At 39.3% G+C, this 16,347-nt stretch overlaps 2 protein-coding genes across 2 annotated transcripts in view; one reads left to right on the forward strand and one right to left on the reverse strand.

Moving 5' to 3' along the window:
- Nucleotides 1-16,347, reverse strand: part of PHEX (phosphate regulating endopeptidase X-linked) — a 204,726-nt gene that overhangs the window by 179,250 nt on the left and 9,129 nt on the right. Inside the window, exon 3 of the mRNA XM_027096110.1 lies at nt 12,257-12,418. Within this exon, the coding sequence (XP_026951911.1) occupies nt 12,257-12,418 (162 nt within the window). The remainder of the gene's footprint in view (nt 1-12,256; nt 12,419-16,347) is intronic.
- LOC113614527 (heterogeneous nuclear ribonucleoprotein R) lies at nt 5,652-8,245 on the forward strand. The gene has a single exon (XM_027096111.1). It carries the CDS (start codon nt 5,682-5,684, stop codon nt 7,581-7,583), a length of 1,902 nt encoding a protein of 633 aa, XP_026951912.1. The 5' UTR covers nt 5,652-5,681; the 3' UTR covers nt 7,584-8,245.

Below are 16,347 nucleotides of genomic sequence, written 5' to 3' on the forward strand. Positions count from 1 at the left end.
GGGCTATTCTCAAAATATTATCTATAAGAACATAAGATAAGAAACATAGGTTTACAATGGAAACCGGTTATTTCAAAGCACAGTTAACAAAACAGTTGTTTTACTGTTTGACATCATGATATATGCACTACTTCATTAACTCATTAAATAAGATCTAGCGTCGAGTCTAGCCACTACTATGATTTTGAAGTGGTGATGTATGTACATAATATTTCAAGATACCTGCAACATCTGTATTAAGATTTTTAAAAAATGATGATTCCCATTGGTAACAAAGTCACAGCTAATAATACCAGAGTTTGTAGCCTACAGGCATAATTAAAGAAAATGCTAAAGTTCCATCAAAGGTTAGTGAAAATAAAGATGCATTTTTTTTCCTATTCAAGTCCCTGAATTCTATCGACAGCTCTCTTGAGGGGACATGGGTCTAAGTTAAAGATCCCCTAAGGATGAGGAAAAGAAAAGAGAGAAGGAAAATTGGTATAAACAACAAGAACAACAACAAAAAATAATGGTATCTAAAGAAGATCTAGAGCAGCCTAAGATGACACTTCTTACTTTCACCAATTCCCCTTTCCTCTTCTCTCTTTCCCTACAGGAGAGATTTAAAACTCACATACACCAATGAGTATTTTGTCTGACAAGTTAGATTAGCAAGACCTTCCAGGGTTTCAGGTCATGACCAAGATCCGGCAATAAAAGTTTGGAATACACAAATATCCTAACCTATTGTTTTCACCCCTAGGTTTGCTTCTTTCAGGACCAGCTGCCTCGTTTACAGGAATGATGAGACTTTTGGGAAAAACTAGATCACAATATTTTACTTTAATAATACTGTTAAATTTTCTTATCTATTAAAGTTCTACTTTTTATTTGATTAGGAAACTAGCATTTCTTAAGCATCTACTATGGGCCAAGTGCTTTTAAAATGTTCATTTAATCCTCATGAAATTAGCAGTAATAACAGATGCCACTTATCAAACCCTGTTAGAAGACTTTCGCTGCATCTCACTGAATTAATCCAACAGTATTGCCAGATGAGAAACTGAGACTCAGAAGGAAGTGGTTTGCCTATGGTCATATAGCCAATAAGTGGCAGAGTCCCAGTTTCTTTTCAGAGCCCAAACTTGGCCGCCATTCTGTGAGTTCTTATTTTCCTTGTTGTAACTTACACAAGATCATACCGCCAGGGAGTCTTGGAGACCCAAGAAGGGCTCTAGCCTGCTGCACTGTCCACTCCCCTGTCCTGCCTTCCTGAAACCTAGAACACAAATGAAGAACTGACGATACCCTTCCTCTCCTGTCAGGGGCAAGCTCTGGTTGCAACTCACGGCTCTTCTGGGACAGCATGCAGGGCCCCAGGCTCAGAAGGGGGGAGAAAGAGAAGACAAAGCTACCCCACCCCAGCCAGCCACATACAGAGGGCACGATCTTTTTCTTCAAAAAGTATTTTCTGAGCAATAACTATATGCCAGGCACTATGCTGGGTGCTGCTGGGTTACAGTGAAGCCCAAAATGGACAAGACTGTGGCTCTCAGAAAATTTACCACAGGGGGAAGGGGGAAGGGAGGGGAGCAAGCATAATGAGAAAAACAAGTAAGCAAGTATACAAATGAGATAATTTCAGATGGTTATAAGTACCACAGAGGACACTAATAGGGTAACAGGATAGAGGGGGACTGGAGATGGGAGTAGAGAACTATTTTTAATAAAGGTGTTCTCAGGCTTCCCTGGTAGCGCAGCAGTTAATAATCCACCTCCCAATGCAGGGGACACGGGTTCGAGCCCTGGTCCAGGAAGACCCCACATGCTGCTGAGCAACTGAGCCCGTGTGCCACAACTACTGAGCCTGCGCTCTAGAGCCCGCAAGCCACAACTACTGAAGCCACCCCAACGAGAAGCCCGCGCGCCACAATGAAGAGTAGCCCCCGCTCACCGCAACTAGAGAAAGCCCGCGCGCAGCAACGAAGACCCAACACAGCCAAAAATAAATAAAAATAAATAAATTTCTTTAAAAATTATTAAATAAAGGTGTTCTCTGATCTTTCTGTATCAGTGAAATAAATTTGAATTTATTCACAGATAGCTCACCTTTCTAATGGCCTATTCAGGCCTCTAGAGCAGCATTGTCTGACAGAAATATTATCTGAGCCAAATACATAATTGTTAATTTCCTTGTAGCTATATTTGAATAACTAAAATAAAACAGGTGAGATTATGTTTAATAATATATTTTATTTAACCCAATGTACCTTAAAAATATCATCATTTCCATAGGTAATTAATGAAATAAATCATCAATTTACTAGTGAGATATTTTACATGTTTTCTAAATGAAGTCTCTGAAATTTGGTGTGTATTTTACACTTACAGCACATCTCAATTCCAGCTAGCCATATTTCAAGTGCTCGAAAGCCACATGTGGCTAGTGGCTACGGTATTGAACAGTGTAGCTCTAGAGTCTTTTATTTATTTATTTATTTTGGCTGCACCTCGTGGCTTGTGGGATCTTAGTTCCCAGACCAGGGATCGAACCCAGTGCCAAGTCCTAACCACTGGACTGCCAGGGAATTCCCTCTAGAGTCTTGATTACAGTACCTATTGAAATATTTTGTGATGTGCAGATTTTTAATTTCCACATGGTAGTCTTGGGAGCCTCATTAACTTCTGTATCCTCCTATGCTTAACACAATACCTCTTGCTGGATGTGAATGAGGAAGTCTAAATTCTTATTGCTATTGGCAACAATCTTATGACCAAGCAGACTTAGAAAGCATGAGACAGTGGATGTCAGAGTAGAGACAAAGAAAGAAATGTGATCCTTAATGGGATGGTTCAGCTGCTAGATCAACCCTTACCTGAAGTCCACATGATTACTAGATATTTTGGTTACACGAGCCAACAAATCTTCTTTATTGTTTAGGCCAGTCTGAGTTGATGTTTCTGTTACTTGTGACTAAAAGCAATTGGTGCCAGGAAAAAAGTAAAAGCTCAGAAAATAGTCCTGTGTTCACGGACTAATACAATCAAAATGCTGTGTATTTCAATCTATTTGAAGCGAGCACATTTCCCCCAAATTAAAGAGCATATAACTCAGAATGAATGTAATGAAAAGATCTGGTTCTTATCAAGCGTACCCAACTTATGTCTAGTATTAACCACTACAGAAGTTTTAAAAGCTACATTAAAGCCACAGGGGAAAAGATCGGATCATAAGATAAAAAGATTGGAACAGGGAGGAGTCAAAAAGTAAGACAAGGACATGCACTGGGGGTAGAAATGGATACACAAGAAGAAAACCTAAAATGTTGCATGTCGGAACTACCAGAACACAAGCTTTTACACATGGTGGCCGTTCTCATGGCCTCTTTACTTCCTTAAGCTATTTAGAAAGAGGTCGTGTCCTAAAGCTAAATGCACATTTTTCACAGAGACTTCAGGAAGAAATTCATTTCTGTATTTGAAGTGAGTGTCTCCTAACAGGAAATGACTAAACTTTTTAAAATTGGACTTCTTTCCCCTTCCTCACATTTCACGCACCCACACTCCCATCCTACCCATGCTCAAATGGGGTACTGCAATTAGGAAAAATGGGAACAACAACAACAAAATTTCATTTCACATTCTAGAAGCCTGCGATAACAGGCCCAAATCTTTACCCAGCACCCCTCTGTGCACACAGGACCGATAACGGCGCATGTACAAACTGGCAATTTGCTGCTTCCTGTACGGCCACGTGGTCAGAAAAACAGGAGTCTGCTCTGAGTGGGCGCACTCAGTCCATATAGCAGATTCAGTGAGACTTACAGGGGCTGAGTTTTCACCAGGAATAAAAAGCACACCACGGTGGCTGGCTGCTCCTTAGCACTTCCTCACCACATCCCTGTTTTGTTTTTTCTAGTCTGACATCATTTGTTTCAAAGAGCTTAATGATGTCAAGGCTCAATCTGGTACATCATTATACCATGTTCACTGTATGAGGAAAATGACACAATTCACTATGTCTTCAACGATCTGAACTTTCTAATTATCAAATGACTTTACAGGAGCCGAACTGAAGTTTTCAGCTTTTTAATATCTGTAAAAGACGATTTGACTAGGATCACTAATAGGGAAAACAAGATTACAGGGGGGTTATTTAATTATGAGAATCATTTAAATCTCAGCCAGCAGGTATTTACAAATAAATAACCAATCTATGAATCACGATCATCTTTCTCTGCCCATTAATGCATAGACCCTACTTCATCTTATTGTTCTGCTGGTGCTGTCTGTGCTTAAACATAATAATATACTGCATTTCTTTATAAACTATTGGCAAAGATCGCTATTCCATGATAGAGATGAGCTGGCCCTACCCTGAGTCATCTGTCTTCTGTTTGACACAAGTGTTCTATCTCACTCATTGCCTCATGTTTCATAAATGCTCATTTGCAAAATTTTCATCTGTTCATTCATAAGCAGTGCATGCTGTGTCATCCTCATGGCCACTTGAAAACAAATTTGGGAGGTTTTGTAGGAGGGAAATTTTAAGACATTCAAACACATGACTACATTCAGCCTTTTTTAAAAAAAAACAAATTCTAATTCTTGGAGAGAACAAGAAATAATTTTATTTGCCAAGTAGAAATCTGAGTCTTATATGCCATTTAAAGAAAACATTCATGAAGCCAGGTTGCTGACTTCAATAGAGGGCAATTTTTCATCAGCCAGGTCTGTCAAATCCATTTTATTTCACAAATTGGACAGCCGTTCCTGTGTGTTCTCTATCAGCCATAGGAAAATGGTATTCTTTTGATTGGTCATATTGCGTTTTATTTTTGGATGTTCTCTCTTTTTTATCAAGGGTGAGGAAAAATATCTAGACTGTATTCAATATTTTTGAAAGCACATGATATTTACAGAGGATAAGACCAGAATAAAATGTAAAGCATTTGACAGACACTACTTCGTGAGCCTTAGAACTATCTTTGAGACAAAATGGAGGAGCAAAGGACAAATATTAATTGAGGGCCTGCTATGTGCCAGGAACTAGACTGGGTAATTTATATAGGTCATGTCCTTTAGTCCTCACAAATCCTATGAAATGGGTATTCTCATCTCCATTTGAAAGGTAAAAAAGCTGAGCTAGGTAAGCTAAGTAATTGACCAAAAGTGACACAGAGGAGAAACGAAAGGGAACCAGGATTCAAATCCAACTCTGTGGCATCAAAACTCAGGCTCTGAGTGGCTTACAGTGAGGAAAAAATTTGGAAACCACCTAAATGGCAACACATGAATTGATGAAACAAACTGTAGTATATCCACACAAAGCAGTCACGGCAGATGATGGTACAGATCTATTTTTATTGACCTGAAAACATGTTAACGTGTCAAGTAAAAATGACAGATTATAAAAATAGAATACATGATCCCTTGTGAGATATATATATAATTTTATATGTATATTTGCATTTAAAAAGTTATCACCAGGTATTGGGATCTGAAGTATGTTTCTCCTCGTTAGTCATTTATAGCTGATCTACAATGAGCTTGCATCACCTGGATGGTTAGACAGATAAGTAGACAGACTGAGAGAAACACAGATACATAGATAGATATAGAATAAAGACATACAGATAGAATTTAAAGACTAGTGTTTAGCCCCGGCCGTCGGCCCCAGCTCTGCCCCGCATAATAAAATGGCTAATCAGGTGAATGGTAATGCGGTACAGTTAAAAGAAGAGGAAGAACCAATGGATACTTCCAGTGTAACTCACACAGAACACTACAAGACACTGATAGAGGCAGGCCTCCCACAGAAGGTGGCAGAAAGACTTGATGAAATATTTCAGACAGGCTTGGTAGCTTATGTCGATCTTGATGAAAGAGCCATTGATGCTCTCAGGGAATTTAATGAAGAAGGAGCTCTGTCTGTACTACAGCAGTTCAAGGAAAGTGACTTATCACATGTTCAGAACAAAAGTGCATTTTTATGTGGAGTTATGAAGACCTACAGGCAAAGGGAGAAACAGGGGAGCAAGGTGCAAGAGTCTACAAAGGGACCCGATGAAGCAAAGATCAAGGCCTTGCTTGAGAGGACTGGTTATACCCTGGATGTAACCACAGGACAGAGGAAGTATGGTGGTCCTCCACCAGACAGTGTGTACTCTGGCATGCAACCTGGAATTGGAACAGAAGTCTTTGTAGGTAAAATACCAAGAGATTTATATGAGGATGAGTTGGTGCCCCTTTTTGAAAAGGCTGGTCCCATTTGGGATCTACGTCTTATGATGGATCCACTGTCTGGTCAGAACAGAGGGTATGCATTTATCACCTTCTGTGGAAAGGAAGCTGCACAGGAAGCTGTTAAACTGTGTGACAGCTATGAAATTCGCCCTGGTAAACACCTTGGAGTGTGCATTTCTGTGGCAAACAACAGGCTTTTTGTTGGATCAATTCCGAAGAATAAGACTAAAGAAAACATTCTGGAAGAATTCAGTAAAGTCACAGAGGGTTTGGTGGACGTTATTCTCTATCATCAACCCGATGACAAAAAGAAGAATCGGGGGTTCTGCTTCCTTGAGTATGAGGATCACAAGTCAGCAGCACAAGCCAGACGCCGGCTGATGAGTGGAAAAGTAAAAGTATGGGGAAATGTAGTTACGGTTGAATGGGCTGACCCTGTGGAAGAACCAGATCCAGAAGTCATGGCTAAGGTGAAAGTTTTATTTGTGAGAAACTTGGCTACTACAGTGACAGAAGAAATACTGGAAAAGTCGTTTTCTGAATTCGGAAAACTTGAAAGAGTGAAGAAGTTGAAAGATTATGCATTTGTTCATTTCGAAGACAGAGGAGCAGCTGTTAAGGCCATGGATGAAATGAATGGCAAAGAAATAGAAGGGGAAGAAATTGAAATAGTCTTAGCCAAGCCACCAGACAAGAAAAGGAAAGAGCGCCAAGCTGCTAGACAGGCCTCCAGAAGCACTGCGTATGAAGATTATTACTATCACCCTCCTCCTCGTATGCCACCTCCAATTAGAGGTCGGGGTCGTGGTGGGGGGAGAGGTGGATATGGCTACCCTCCAGATTACTATGGCTATGAAGATTACTATGATGATTACTATGGTTATGATTATCATGACTATCGTGGAGGCTATGAAGATCCCTACTACGGCTATGATGATGGCTATGCAGTAAGAGGAAGAGGAGGAGGAAGGGGAGGGCGAGGTGCTCCACCACCACCAAGGGGGCGGGGAGCACCACCTCCAAGAGGTAGAGCTGGCTATTCACAAAGGGGGGCACCTTTGGGACCACCAAGAGGCTCTAGGGGTGGCAGAGGGGGTCCTGCACAACAGCAGAGAGGCCGTGGTTCCCGTGGATCTCGGGGCAACCGTGGGGGCAATGTAGGAGGCAAGAGAAAGGCAGATGGGTACAACCAACCTGATTCCAAGCGCCGTCAGACCAACAACCAACAGAACTGGGGTTCCCAGCCCATCGCTCAACAGCCGCTTCAGCAAGGTGGTGACTATTCTGGTAACTATGGTTACAATAATGACAACCAGGAATTTTATCAGGATACTTATGGGCAACAGTGGAAATAGACAAGTGAGGGCTTGAAAATGATACTGGCAAGATACGATTGGCTCTAGATCTACATCCTTCAAAAAAAAAATTGGCTTATCTGTTTCATCTTTAAGTAGCAATTTGCTGCCATTTGTATTGGGCTGAAGAAATCACTATTGTGTATATACTCAAGTCTTTTTATTTTTTCCTCTTTTCATAAATGCTCTTGGACATTATTGGGCTTGCAGAGTTCCCTTATTCTGGGAGTTACAATGCTTTTATCCTTTCAGGCTTCATTTTAGCTTCAAAACAAGCTGAGCACACTGTTAAATCATGATTTTGCAGAACCTTTGGTTTTGGACAGCTTCATTTTTTGGATTTGGGATAGATTACCTAGCAGTATGGAGTATGCTGTAAATAAAAATACAAGCTAGTGCTTTGTCTTAGTAGTTTTAAGAAATTAAAGCAAACAAATTTAAGTTTTCTTGTATTGAAAATAACCTATGATTGTATGTTTTGCATTCCTAGAAGTAGGTCAACTGTGTTTTTAAATTGTTATAACTTCACACCTTTTTGAAATCTGCCCTACAAAATTTGTTTGGCTTAAACGTCAAAGCCGTGACAATTTGTTCTTTGATGTGATTGTATTTCCAATTTCTTGTTCATGTAAGATTTCAATAAAACTCAAAAATCTATTCAAAACATAAAAAAAAAAAAAAAGACTAGTGTTTAATTCTTGGACTCACTTTTCCTCCCTTCCATCTTTCACTCTTCCCAGTCCCCCACCTCTATTTCCTGGGATCACTTCCCAAAACAAACAACTTGCATGCTAAATAAATAAATAAATGTCTGGTGTTTAAAAAATAACATTGTTAGCACCTCTGATATTTGAAAAGCTCTATTTATACACTTTAAGAATACCTAATTATCTGCAACATACTTGCAGAGTTCAGAAAGATATGTATCTATAAATCTGTGTATCAGTATCATCTACACATTTACGTATTTCTAATCTATACATTTATAGATAGAGAGAATGAAAGAATAGTATGATAAAGCCAATACAGTACAGCAAAACAATAACCACCAGGAAATCTGGGTAAAGGGTATATGGGAGTTTTTTGTGCTATTCCTTCAACTTTTAAGTCTGAATTACCTCAAAATTTAAAAGTTTAAAGAAAACATATTTTATATTTCAAGCACATACATCTGGAACAAGATGATACTAATTTAAAAAGAGACCCTACTCCACCATTTGCTCTCCTTCTTGGCACTTGTAGCAAGAGCCCTATGACTGATTTTTTAATTCATCCTTTACAGTGCTTGTCACAAAATAACTTGAGATTTATTTGTCTGTGTCTTTCCCAGAGCGTAGAAATATATGGGGAGCCTCCCATTTTGTTTCACAAGGCCAGCACAATCTTGATAACAGAATTTAACAAACCTAGCACACAAAAATCCATGGACCAATATGAATCATAAATACAGACACAAATGTAACAAAATACTAGCTTACTCAATTCTTAAGCAATGTCTTAAAATAATAAACCATTCATAAGCAGGATTTATTTCAAGATTATAAGGTTAATTTAGCACGAGAAAATCTAGAGAAGTTAAAAGAGATACTCCATGTGAGTCTCTTGATAAACAGTGAAGAGATTTTTCCTGAGCAATACCTTTTTGCAAACTAGGAATAACAGAACACAATAAAAAAGGTTAGAAAAAAAGAAAAAATATATTGGGGGGAATGCTAGAGGCATTACCACCCAAGTTAGGAATAAGAAAATTATACCAGGCTTCTCTGGTGGCACAGTGGTTAAGAGTCTGCCTGCCAATGCAGGGGACATGGGTTCGAGCCCTAGTCCGGGAAGATCCCACATGCTGCGGAGCAGCTAAGCCTGTGTGCCACAACTACCGAGCCTGCGCTCTAGAGCCCGCGAGCCACAACTACTGAGCCCACGTGCCACAGCTACTGAAGCCTGTGCGCCTAGAGCCCATGCTCTGCAACAAGAGAAGTCACTGAAATGAGAAGCCCGTGCACCGAAACAAAGAGTAGCCCCTGCACTCACTGCAACTAGAGAAAGCCTGCACACAGCAATGAAGACCCAATGCAGCCAAAAATAAATAAATAAAATAAATTTATTTTTTTAAAAAAAGAAAATTATACCCATTATCACTGCTATAATTCAACATTATTCTGAGAACCTAGTCAATATAGCAAAAGGAAAGGGAGAGACAAAAATTACAATTATTTCTTAATTTTATGATTACCTATCAAAAAATCCCCCAAACCCACCAAATAGCTATCAATTAATAAAATAGTTCTACCTAGATCCAATATAGATATAACAAAGCTTTACAACAGGCATCAGGAGTTGACAAACTTTTTCCATTAAGGTCAGAGAGTAAATATTTTAGGTTTTGCAGGTTATATGGGCTTTATGGGTCATATGGTCTCTATATGCAACTACTCAACTCTGCCTTTGTGGTGCAAAAGCAGCCATTGATAATGCATAAATGAATGGATGTGGCTGTCTTTCAAAAAAACTTTATTTACAAAAACAGGCAGTGGGCTGGGTTTGGCCCACGGGCCACAGTTTGCTGACCCCTACTTTATACCACACAAAAAAAATGGGTGATAACAAAAAGTAACCATTTAAAACAGCAAGAAAATATATGAATACCTAAAAATAACTTTCTAAAGGGTGATTCTGATGTATGCAACAAAAATGAAACGGTGAATACTCTTTCAACACAACAATTTCATATCTGGGAATTTATCCTAAGGATACATTTAGATAAGGCCATAAAGATGTGTAAACTTAGGTATTATTATAGTGTTATTTATAATAAGGAAAGATATCTACTGACATAATCCATGTCGATGAGGAATACATTATGTGTTACAGCAGGTGACAGAGCAGCATGCGTAATATCAGCTATCTTTTATTTTTTTAAATATATGGCTGTGCATATGAGATTATGCATACGTACCCACACATGGAGAAAAACACCTGGAAAGCTATATATACCCAATTGCTTTATTAGCAGTTATTTCTAGGGGTGGATTTATGTGTGACTTTCTTTTTACTCTTTGCATGTTATTTGTGCTCCTTTTTACTTTCACGACTGAGCCTGGAAATAAATTTTTTTCATTTTTCAAAGTAGAAAAAAAAAACTTGTGCTGCTCTGAACAATTTACTCTTACTTCTATGAATTTTAGCCCATATACCATGTCCTCCTCAAACAAAGCCCACCGATACTGATTTTAGTTTTTACAATAAGACATTCCCAGAAATTCTTTAAATTATTATAACTGCTTCATGCCCTGAAGACAGAAATCTTTGGGCTATACCTAATATAAAAGGATCATCTATCTGGAAATATTGACTTTTTTTTATCCTTCAGTGATATTTCTCCAATTGTGTGTGTGTACATGTGCACACATGCACACATCTCTCTGTCTAGGAAGAAAAGAAGCCAGAGAAGGGAAACAGGAAACAGGCAAGAATGGTAGGTAAAGGACCGACACGAGTTAATATCCTGCAGGAAAATAAGTCTCAGCAAATTCATTCTTCAAGGTCCTATTTACAGTTCCACAGAACAGGAATCTCACCTGTTGGGTTATGGAAAAACTCTGACATTCTTGCAAATTCTCATTTATAACTTATGAAGATTAAGTTTCAGCCTTCTAGTAGAAAATGTAAGTCCATATGGTTTATATCTAGTTGTGAAATTTAAGCACATTTTTCCTTACAGTGACAATAGGTATCTAATTATTTTGCCAATGGTTTCAGATGTTGTAACATACATATAAGTTGATACGTATTTAATTTTCATTAAAATTAATGAACTTAATTCTTAAAATCTTGAGGAAAAGGATATGGAGAAGCTAGAAAAATGATTCTCAAAAATTTTCAGAAATTCTTTCAGGTGTGTTACTGAATGCAAGTTATATGGCATAACTCAGTTATAAGAAAGCGAAAAAAATATATACTATTTTTGCCTTCTCAAAACACTCACCTTACCTGGCCTTGAAATCTCTGTACTTGCGTTCTGAAGTGGTTTTCTCCAACAACTCAGCATAAAAATTAGACCAATTGTGAGCAGAAGATGCTCTAGCAAAAGATATTTCCAACTTTTGAAGAGTATGTGTGCATGCACGCATATATGAGTATGTGTGTGTGAGCTTGTCATTGCTTGAGAGGCCATGGGGAAAGGACAGTCTCCCCAGAGCCAACTTAGAAGTTAACAGGAACAACATGACAAACACAAGGTCATCCAGAGTTCCCAAAAGTGATGTCAAAAGACAATGAAGTGTTAAGTACATTTTGTAAACCATGAAAATCCAGGACACAGTGAGCAAGTGATGAAGTTTGCTCTGAACATAACAGATGAATAAGTATACCAATATAACATGATTTTCATTAAGTATTCCTTTGCTCCCAACCTCAATCAAAGGCTATTTATCCTTCAGCAGCAGAACTTACTATTATCAAATGTGAATATAATGAACTACACTAGGCTTGCACTGAGATCTGAAAGATTAAAATTCCACAACTTTCCTTTCAATCTTCCACTTTAAAAAATCCTGGAAGTGAATTTAGTATAGTTAAAGAGTGAGCAGTCATGCCGCAAATCCAAAGCTATGTTTCTCTTGTCAAATACTGCTCTCTGTAAAGCACATCACCAAACCCCAGTAGAAACTTACCCTTCAACTTGAGGTCGACATTACGTCTCAGCCAAGGATAAATCCCATAGCTTGGCATATCTTCAGGAATTGGATTACTGTTTATCCAGCCATCACAAGCAAACCGGAAGAAATTATCACAGGGGTCCACAGACAGATTTACTTTACTCAAGATGGAAGCAGCTATTTAAAAAGAAAATCATAGGATTAATGACAAGCACTGAACATTGTGTACTGGTCTCTTCCAAATTAAACAATGATTTCATATCAACCAGTTCCCAAGCCTTGGTTTTTACACTTCCCCTCAAATGAAGCCCTGAATCAACTTCACTATATTAAACTATTACATCCAGAGCGAGTGGATAAAAGTTTTAGTCATATTATAGTTACTGGCTTTTGCAGGAGCACCCCTAACATCTGTGGGACCTGGAATAGGAATATAAATGGAGTATAAGGTAAATTGTTTGCCAGGACGCGCGTGACATTTCCTTCCATTCCTTTCATCCTTCTGCAAGGTGACTTTGCCACTCTTGCCACCAGGATCTATTTCCCCTGCCATGAATCTGGGCTGGCCTTGTGACTTGCTTTGACCAACAGAAAGTGGCAGAGTAACTTTTCATGAGTTTCAAAACTAGGCCTTAAGAGGCCTTTCACCTTCCACGTTAAATCTCTTTGAAGCCCTGAGACTGCCCTTTGAAGAATCTCCTGGAGGAGGTAAGGCCACGCGAAGAAGAACCAAGCCACCGCCAACCGCCAGATGTGTGACTGAAACTATCATGGACCTTCCAGGCCAGGCGACCCTCCAACTGAATGCAGCTGTATGAATGAGCCTAGGCAGTCTCAGCAGAGGAACCCCACCAAACCCAAGGCATCATAAGAAATATTAAATCACTCTTGTTTCAGGCCTTTAAGGTTTGGGGTGGTCTATTCCACAACAAAGGCTAACTGAAACAGAAGCCCACATGTAATACCTAAATGTTGACAATATCTATTTACAATACACCTTTATAAAGACCTGGAGAGCCAGGTATGGATCCTTGAGCCCCTTGACATTCAGGGCAGCTCTCAGGACTGAAGCCCTGGAAGAGACCCAAACAGGCCCTAAAAGGAGGCTTGGGGCCATCTTGCAGGGAATTCTGGGTTGAGGAGGGGAGAGGCATGGCCAGAGCAGAGCAAAGTGTAACATTCTAAATGAGGGGCCCAGGGCAGGGGCCCCTCTTGCCCAGGTCTAGGGGCAGAACTGGGTATTTGTATGAGTTAACAGAAAGACACGATAGACTGATCTGCCATCTTTTCCTCTTTCTTAAGGCCACACCCGATTATATATGGAAGATAGTCAATCGGTAGGAAGTTCGTTCATACTTAAATATGTATCCATGAGCTTTAAAAAAACGTCTTTCGTTACAAAATGAGAAGGTCCCAAAATTCCTAATATTGAACTCCAACTCCCTTCCAACTGCTGGCTACCACTCTAGCATAAAGATATGCACCAAATGATTTTTTTTTTTTTTAAAGGCGGCCAATATTTTAATGACCTGGGAAAGACGACAGCCTGGGTGATTTTCATAATTAATTACTGCCAGAATACATTTATGTTTGAAGTAATGAAAACTCAATGAGTTTTCAGCTAAACTTGAATGACTTGCCAAAAAAATATAATCTGCATAAATTTAGATGTGCATATTACAGTTTGGTTATGTGTGTGGTTCCTCCAGGTTTAAAAGTAAGGCTACACATTTCTCTAGCCTACACTTTTTTTTTAAATTTATTTTATTGAAGTATAGTTGATTTACAATATTGCATTAATTTCTGCTGTACAGTAAAGTGATTCAATTCTAGCCTACACTTTCTATGAAAATTTCAAACAGCTTTTTTGTCTTTGATGAAGTTAATAATATACAAACAACTTAATCTCTATAGAACTTCAAAATCCCCATCACGCTCAATCCTTCCACATCCAAAAAGAAAAAAATTGGTTTAGAATCTAAGGTTGATAAATTTTAAATTTACTTAATATTTTCATCTTTCAGAATTAATTAGGTTGCCTCCAATTACAATTTTACTTACTGTTACTATTTTATCATTAATATTTAATATGCAAATTTGCTAGGACACATAAAATCTTCATTTTAGTTTATATTTGTGGCTATCCTGGTTGTGCAGCCACAGAATGAATCTGCTACGGAACACCTCAGGAACACGGATCATACAAGTTTCAGTCCCACACAATATTCAGAGTCACATAGAGGAACCCTCACACACATTTTTATTCACATAAGCACGTTGTTTTCTGGCCACCTTCCCAAGCCTCCCCCTGCCCCCAACCCTCAAATGTATCCCATCTCCTCAGTATTCTTGCAGGAACCTAAACTGCAAGATCAGCTCTGACCTCAGCCCTGGTATAAAGTGGGGGAATACATCACTCACACTGAATTTGGAACTGAGCCCACTACGTGGAAAAACTCCAGCTTCAGCCTCTCAATTCAGCACTCACAATGCACAGCTGGGCACAGGGCTGCACTTTCTGCAAGGGAACTGTGACTTCAAATTGCAAGGGACCACAGCTGTCAAGACACCAAAACTCCTCTCCCCCTACTCAGCTCCATGGAGAAAAACCACAGAGTCTTGTTTTAATAAAAGAAATATGATAATGAAGGAAATCTGTGAAAGGCCAAGCTATGTATTCCCTCAAGTCATTGCATATAAGGTAAATTGTTATTCAATCTCCAGCTAGTGTTTATCTAGTAGAAGTGAAGGCACCACTCCTTATACCACCCTGACTTTTTAAGTTTAATCAGGGTTGGGGGGGAGGGGGTAACAATAAAATCACTAATATTGAGCATTTCCTCTGTGCCAGGAACTATGCTAAGCCCTTTTCAGGCAGTATAGCCTCATCACAGACTCTGGAGCCAGACCACCTGGTTTTGAATGCCAACAACCCCATGCAATAACTATGTAACCTTAGGCAGGTTACTTAGCCTCTCTGTATCTTAGTTTCCTCATCTGTATAAAATGGGATAATAATAGCACCACATAGGATTTTCATGAGAATTAAATGAGAAAATATGTGTAAAGTGCTTAGAACAGTGTCAGGCACATAGCCAAATAAATACAGCTGCCAGATAAAATACACAATGCCTAGTGAAATTTGCATTTCAGATAAATGACTACTCTTATAGCGTAAGTACTACCAAATATTGCACGGGACATACTCGTAGCAAAAACAAAATTGTCGTATATCTGCAATTCAAATTTAACTGAGCATCCTGAATGAATGCATGTAGCTAAATCTGGCAACCATACATACAAATCTGCTATTACAATTCCACAAACACTTATTCGAAACTCTTGAGGCCAGATGTTTCAGAGCTCATAGATTCTAGAAAACTAATGCAACGCCTAAACCACAGATTATATAATACCTCCAGCAATGTCTGGAGCAGCACTCCTGCAGCAAGCACATTAATAATTCTATAGGGAATAAATGCATATTCTCTTAAGTGGGATGAACAAAGTCTAAAACAGCCTCACATGAGTTAAGATCCAGTTTTGCCGTCACAGGAACTGAGCTCGGGTCCAGTCTTGCCAACTGAGCATTACAACGCTCTCTAGGTACAGGGTAAAGGATATGACACTGTGGACCTGGATTACTAGTACTACCACCACCATTATTTTCTTCTAGTCTCACAACCAGTATGACAAATAAAAGTTCTTATTCCCATTTTACAGATGGTGAAACTGAGCTTAGGATAGTTTATGTATTTAGCCCATATCACATGGCCTGTACTTGGCCAGATAGATCATGCCTCACACTCATCAACCTCTCTGGCCTTATCCACTATCATTAGCACGCCCTTTCCTTGTTTCCTCGTTTCTTTGTATTCTTTCTCCACCTCTTATTCTGAAAGAGGGATTAGGATAGATGGAAGTAGAAGAGAAAAGGAAAGTCAAGAAGAGAAGCCATCTCGGAAAAGACTGGCACCTTCTCGCAAAAAGTCCAGAACGTCGCTCTCCCAAACTTCATCCTGCCAGCACACAGCGGCGCCCACGCAGCGCACAGCGGCACCCACGCAGCACGCACGCGGCGCCCACGCACCGCACAGCGGCGCCCA

Source organism: Aethalodelphis obliquidens, unplaced genomic scaffold, assembly GCF_003676395.1.
Source record: "Aethalodelphis obliquidens isolate GAN/ISIS:26980383/991018 unplaced genomic scaffold, ASM367639v1 scaffold99, whole genome shotgun sequence".
Taxonomy (NCBI): domain Eukaryota; kingdom Metazoa; phylum Chordata; class Mammalia; order Artiodactyla; family Delphinidae; genus Aethalodelphis; species Aethalodelphis obliquidens.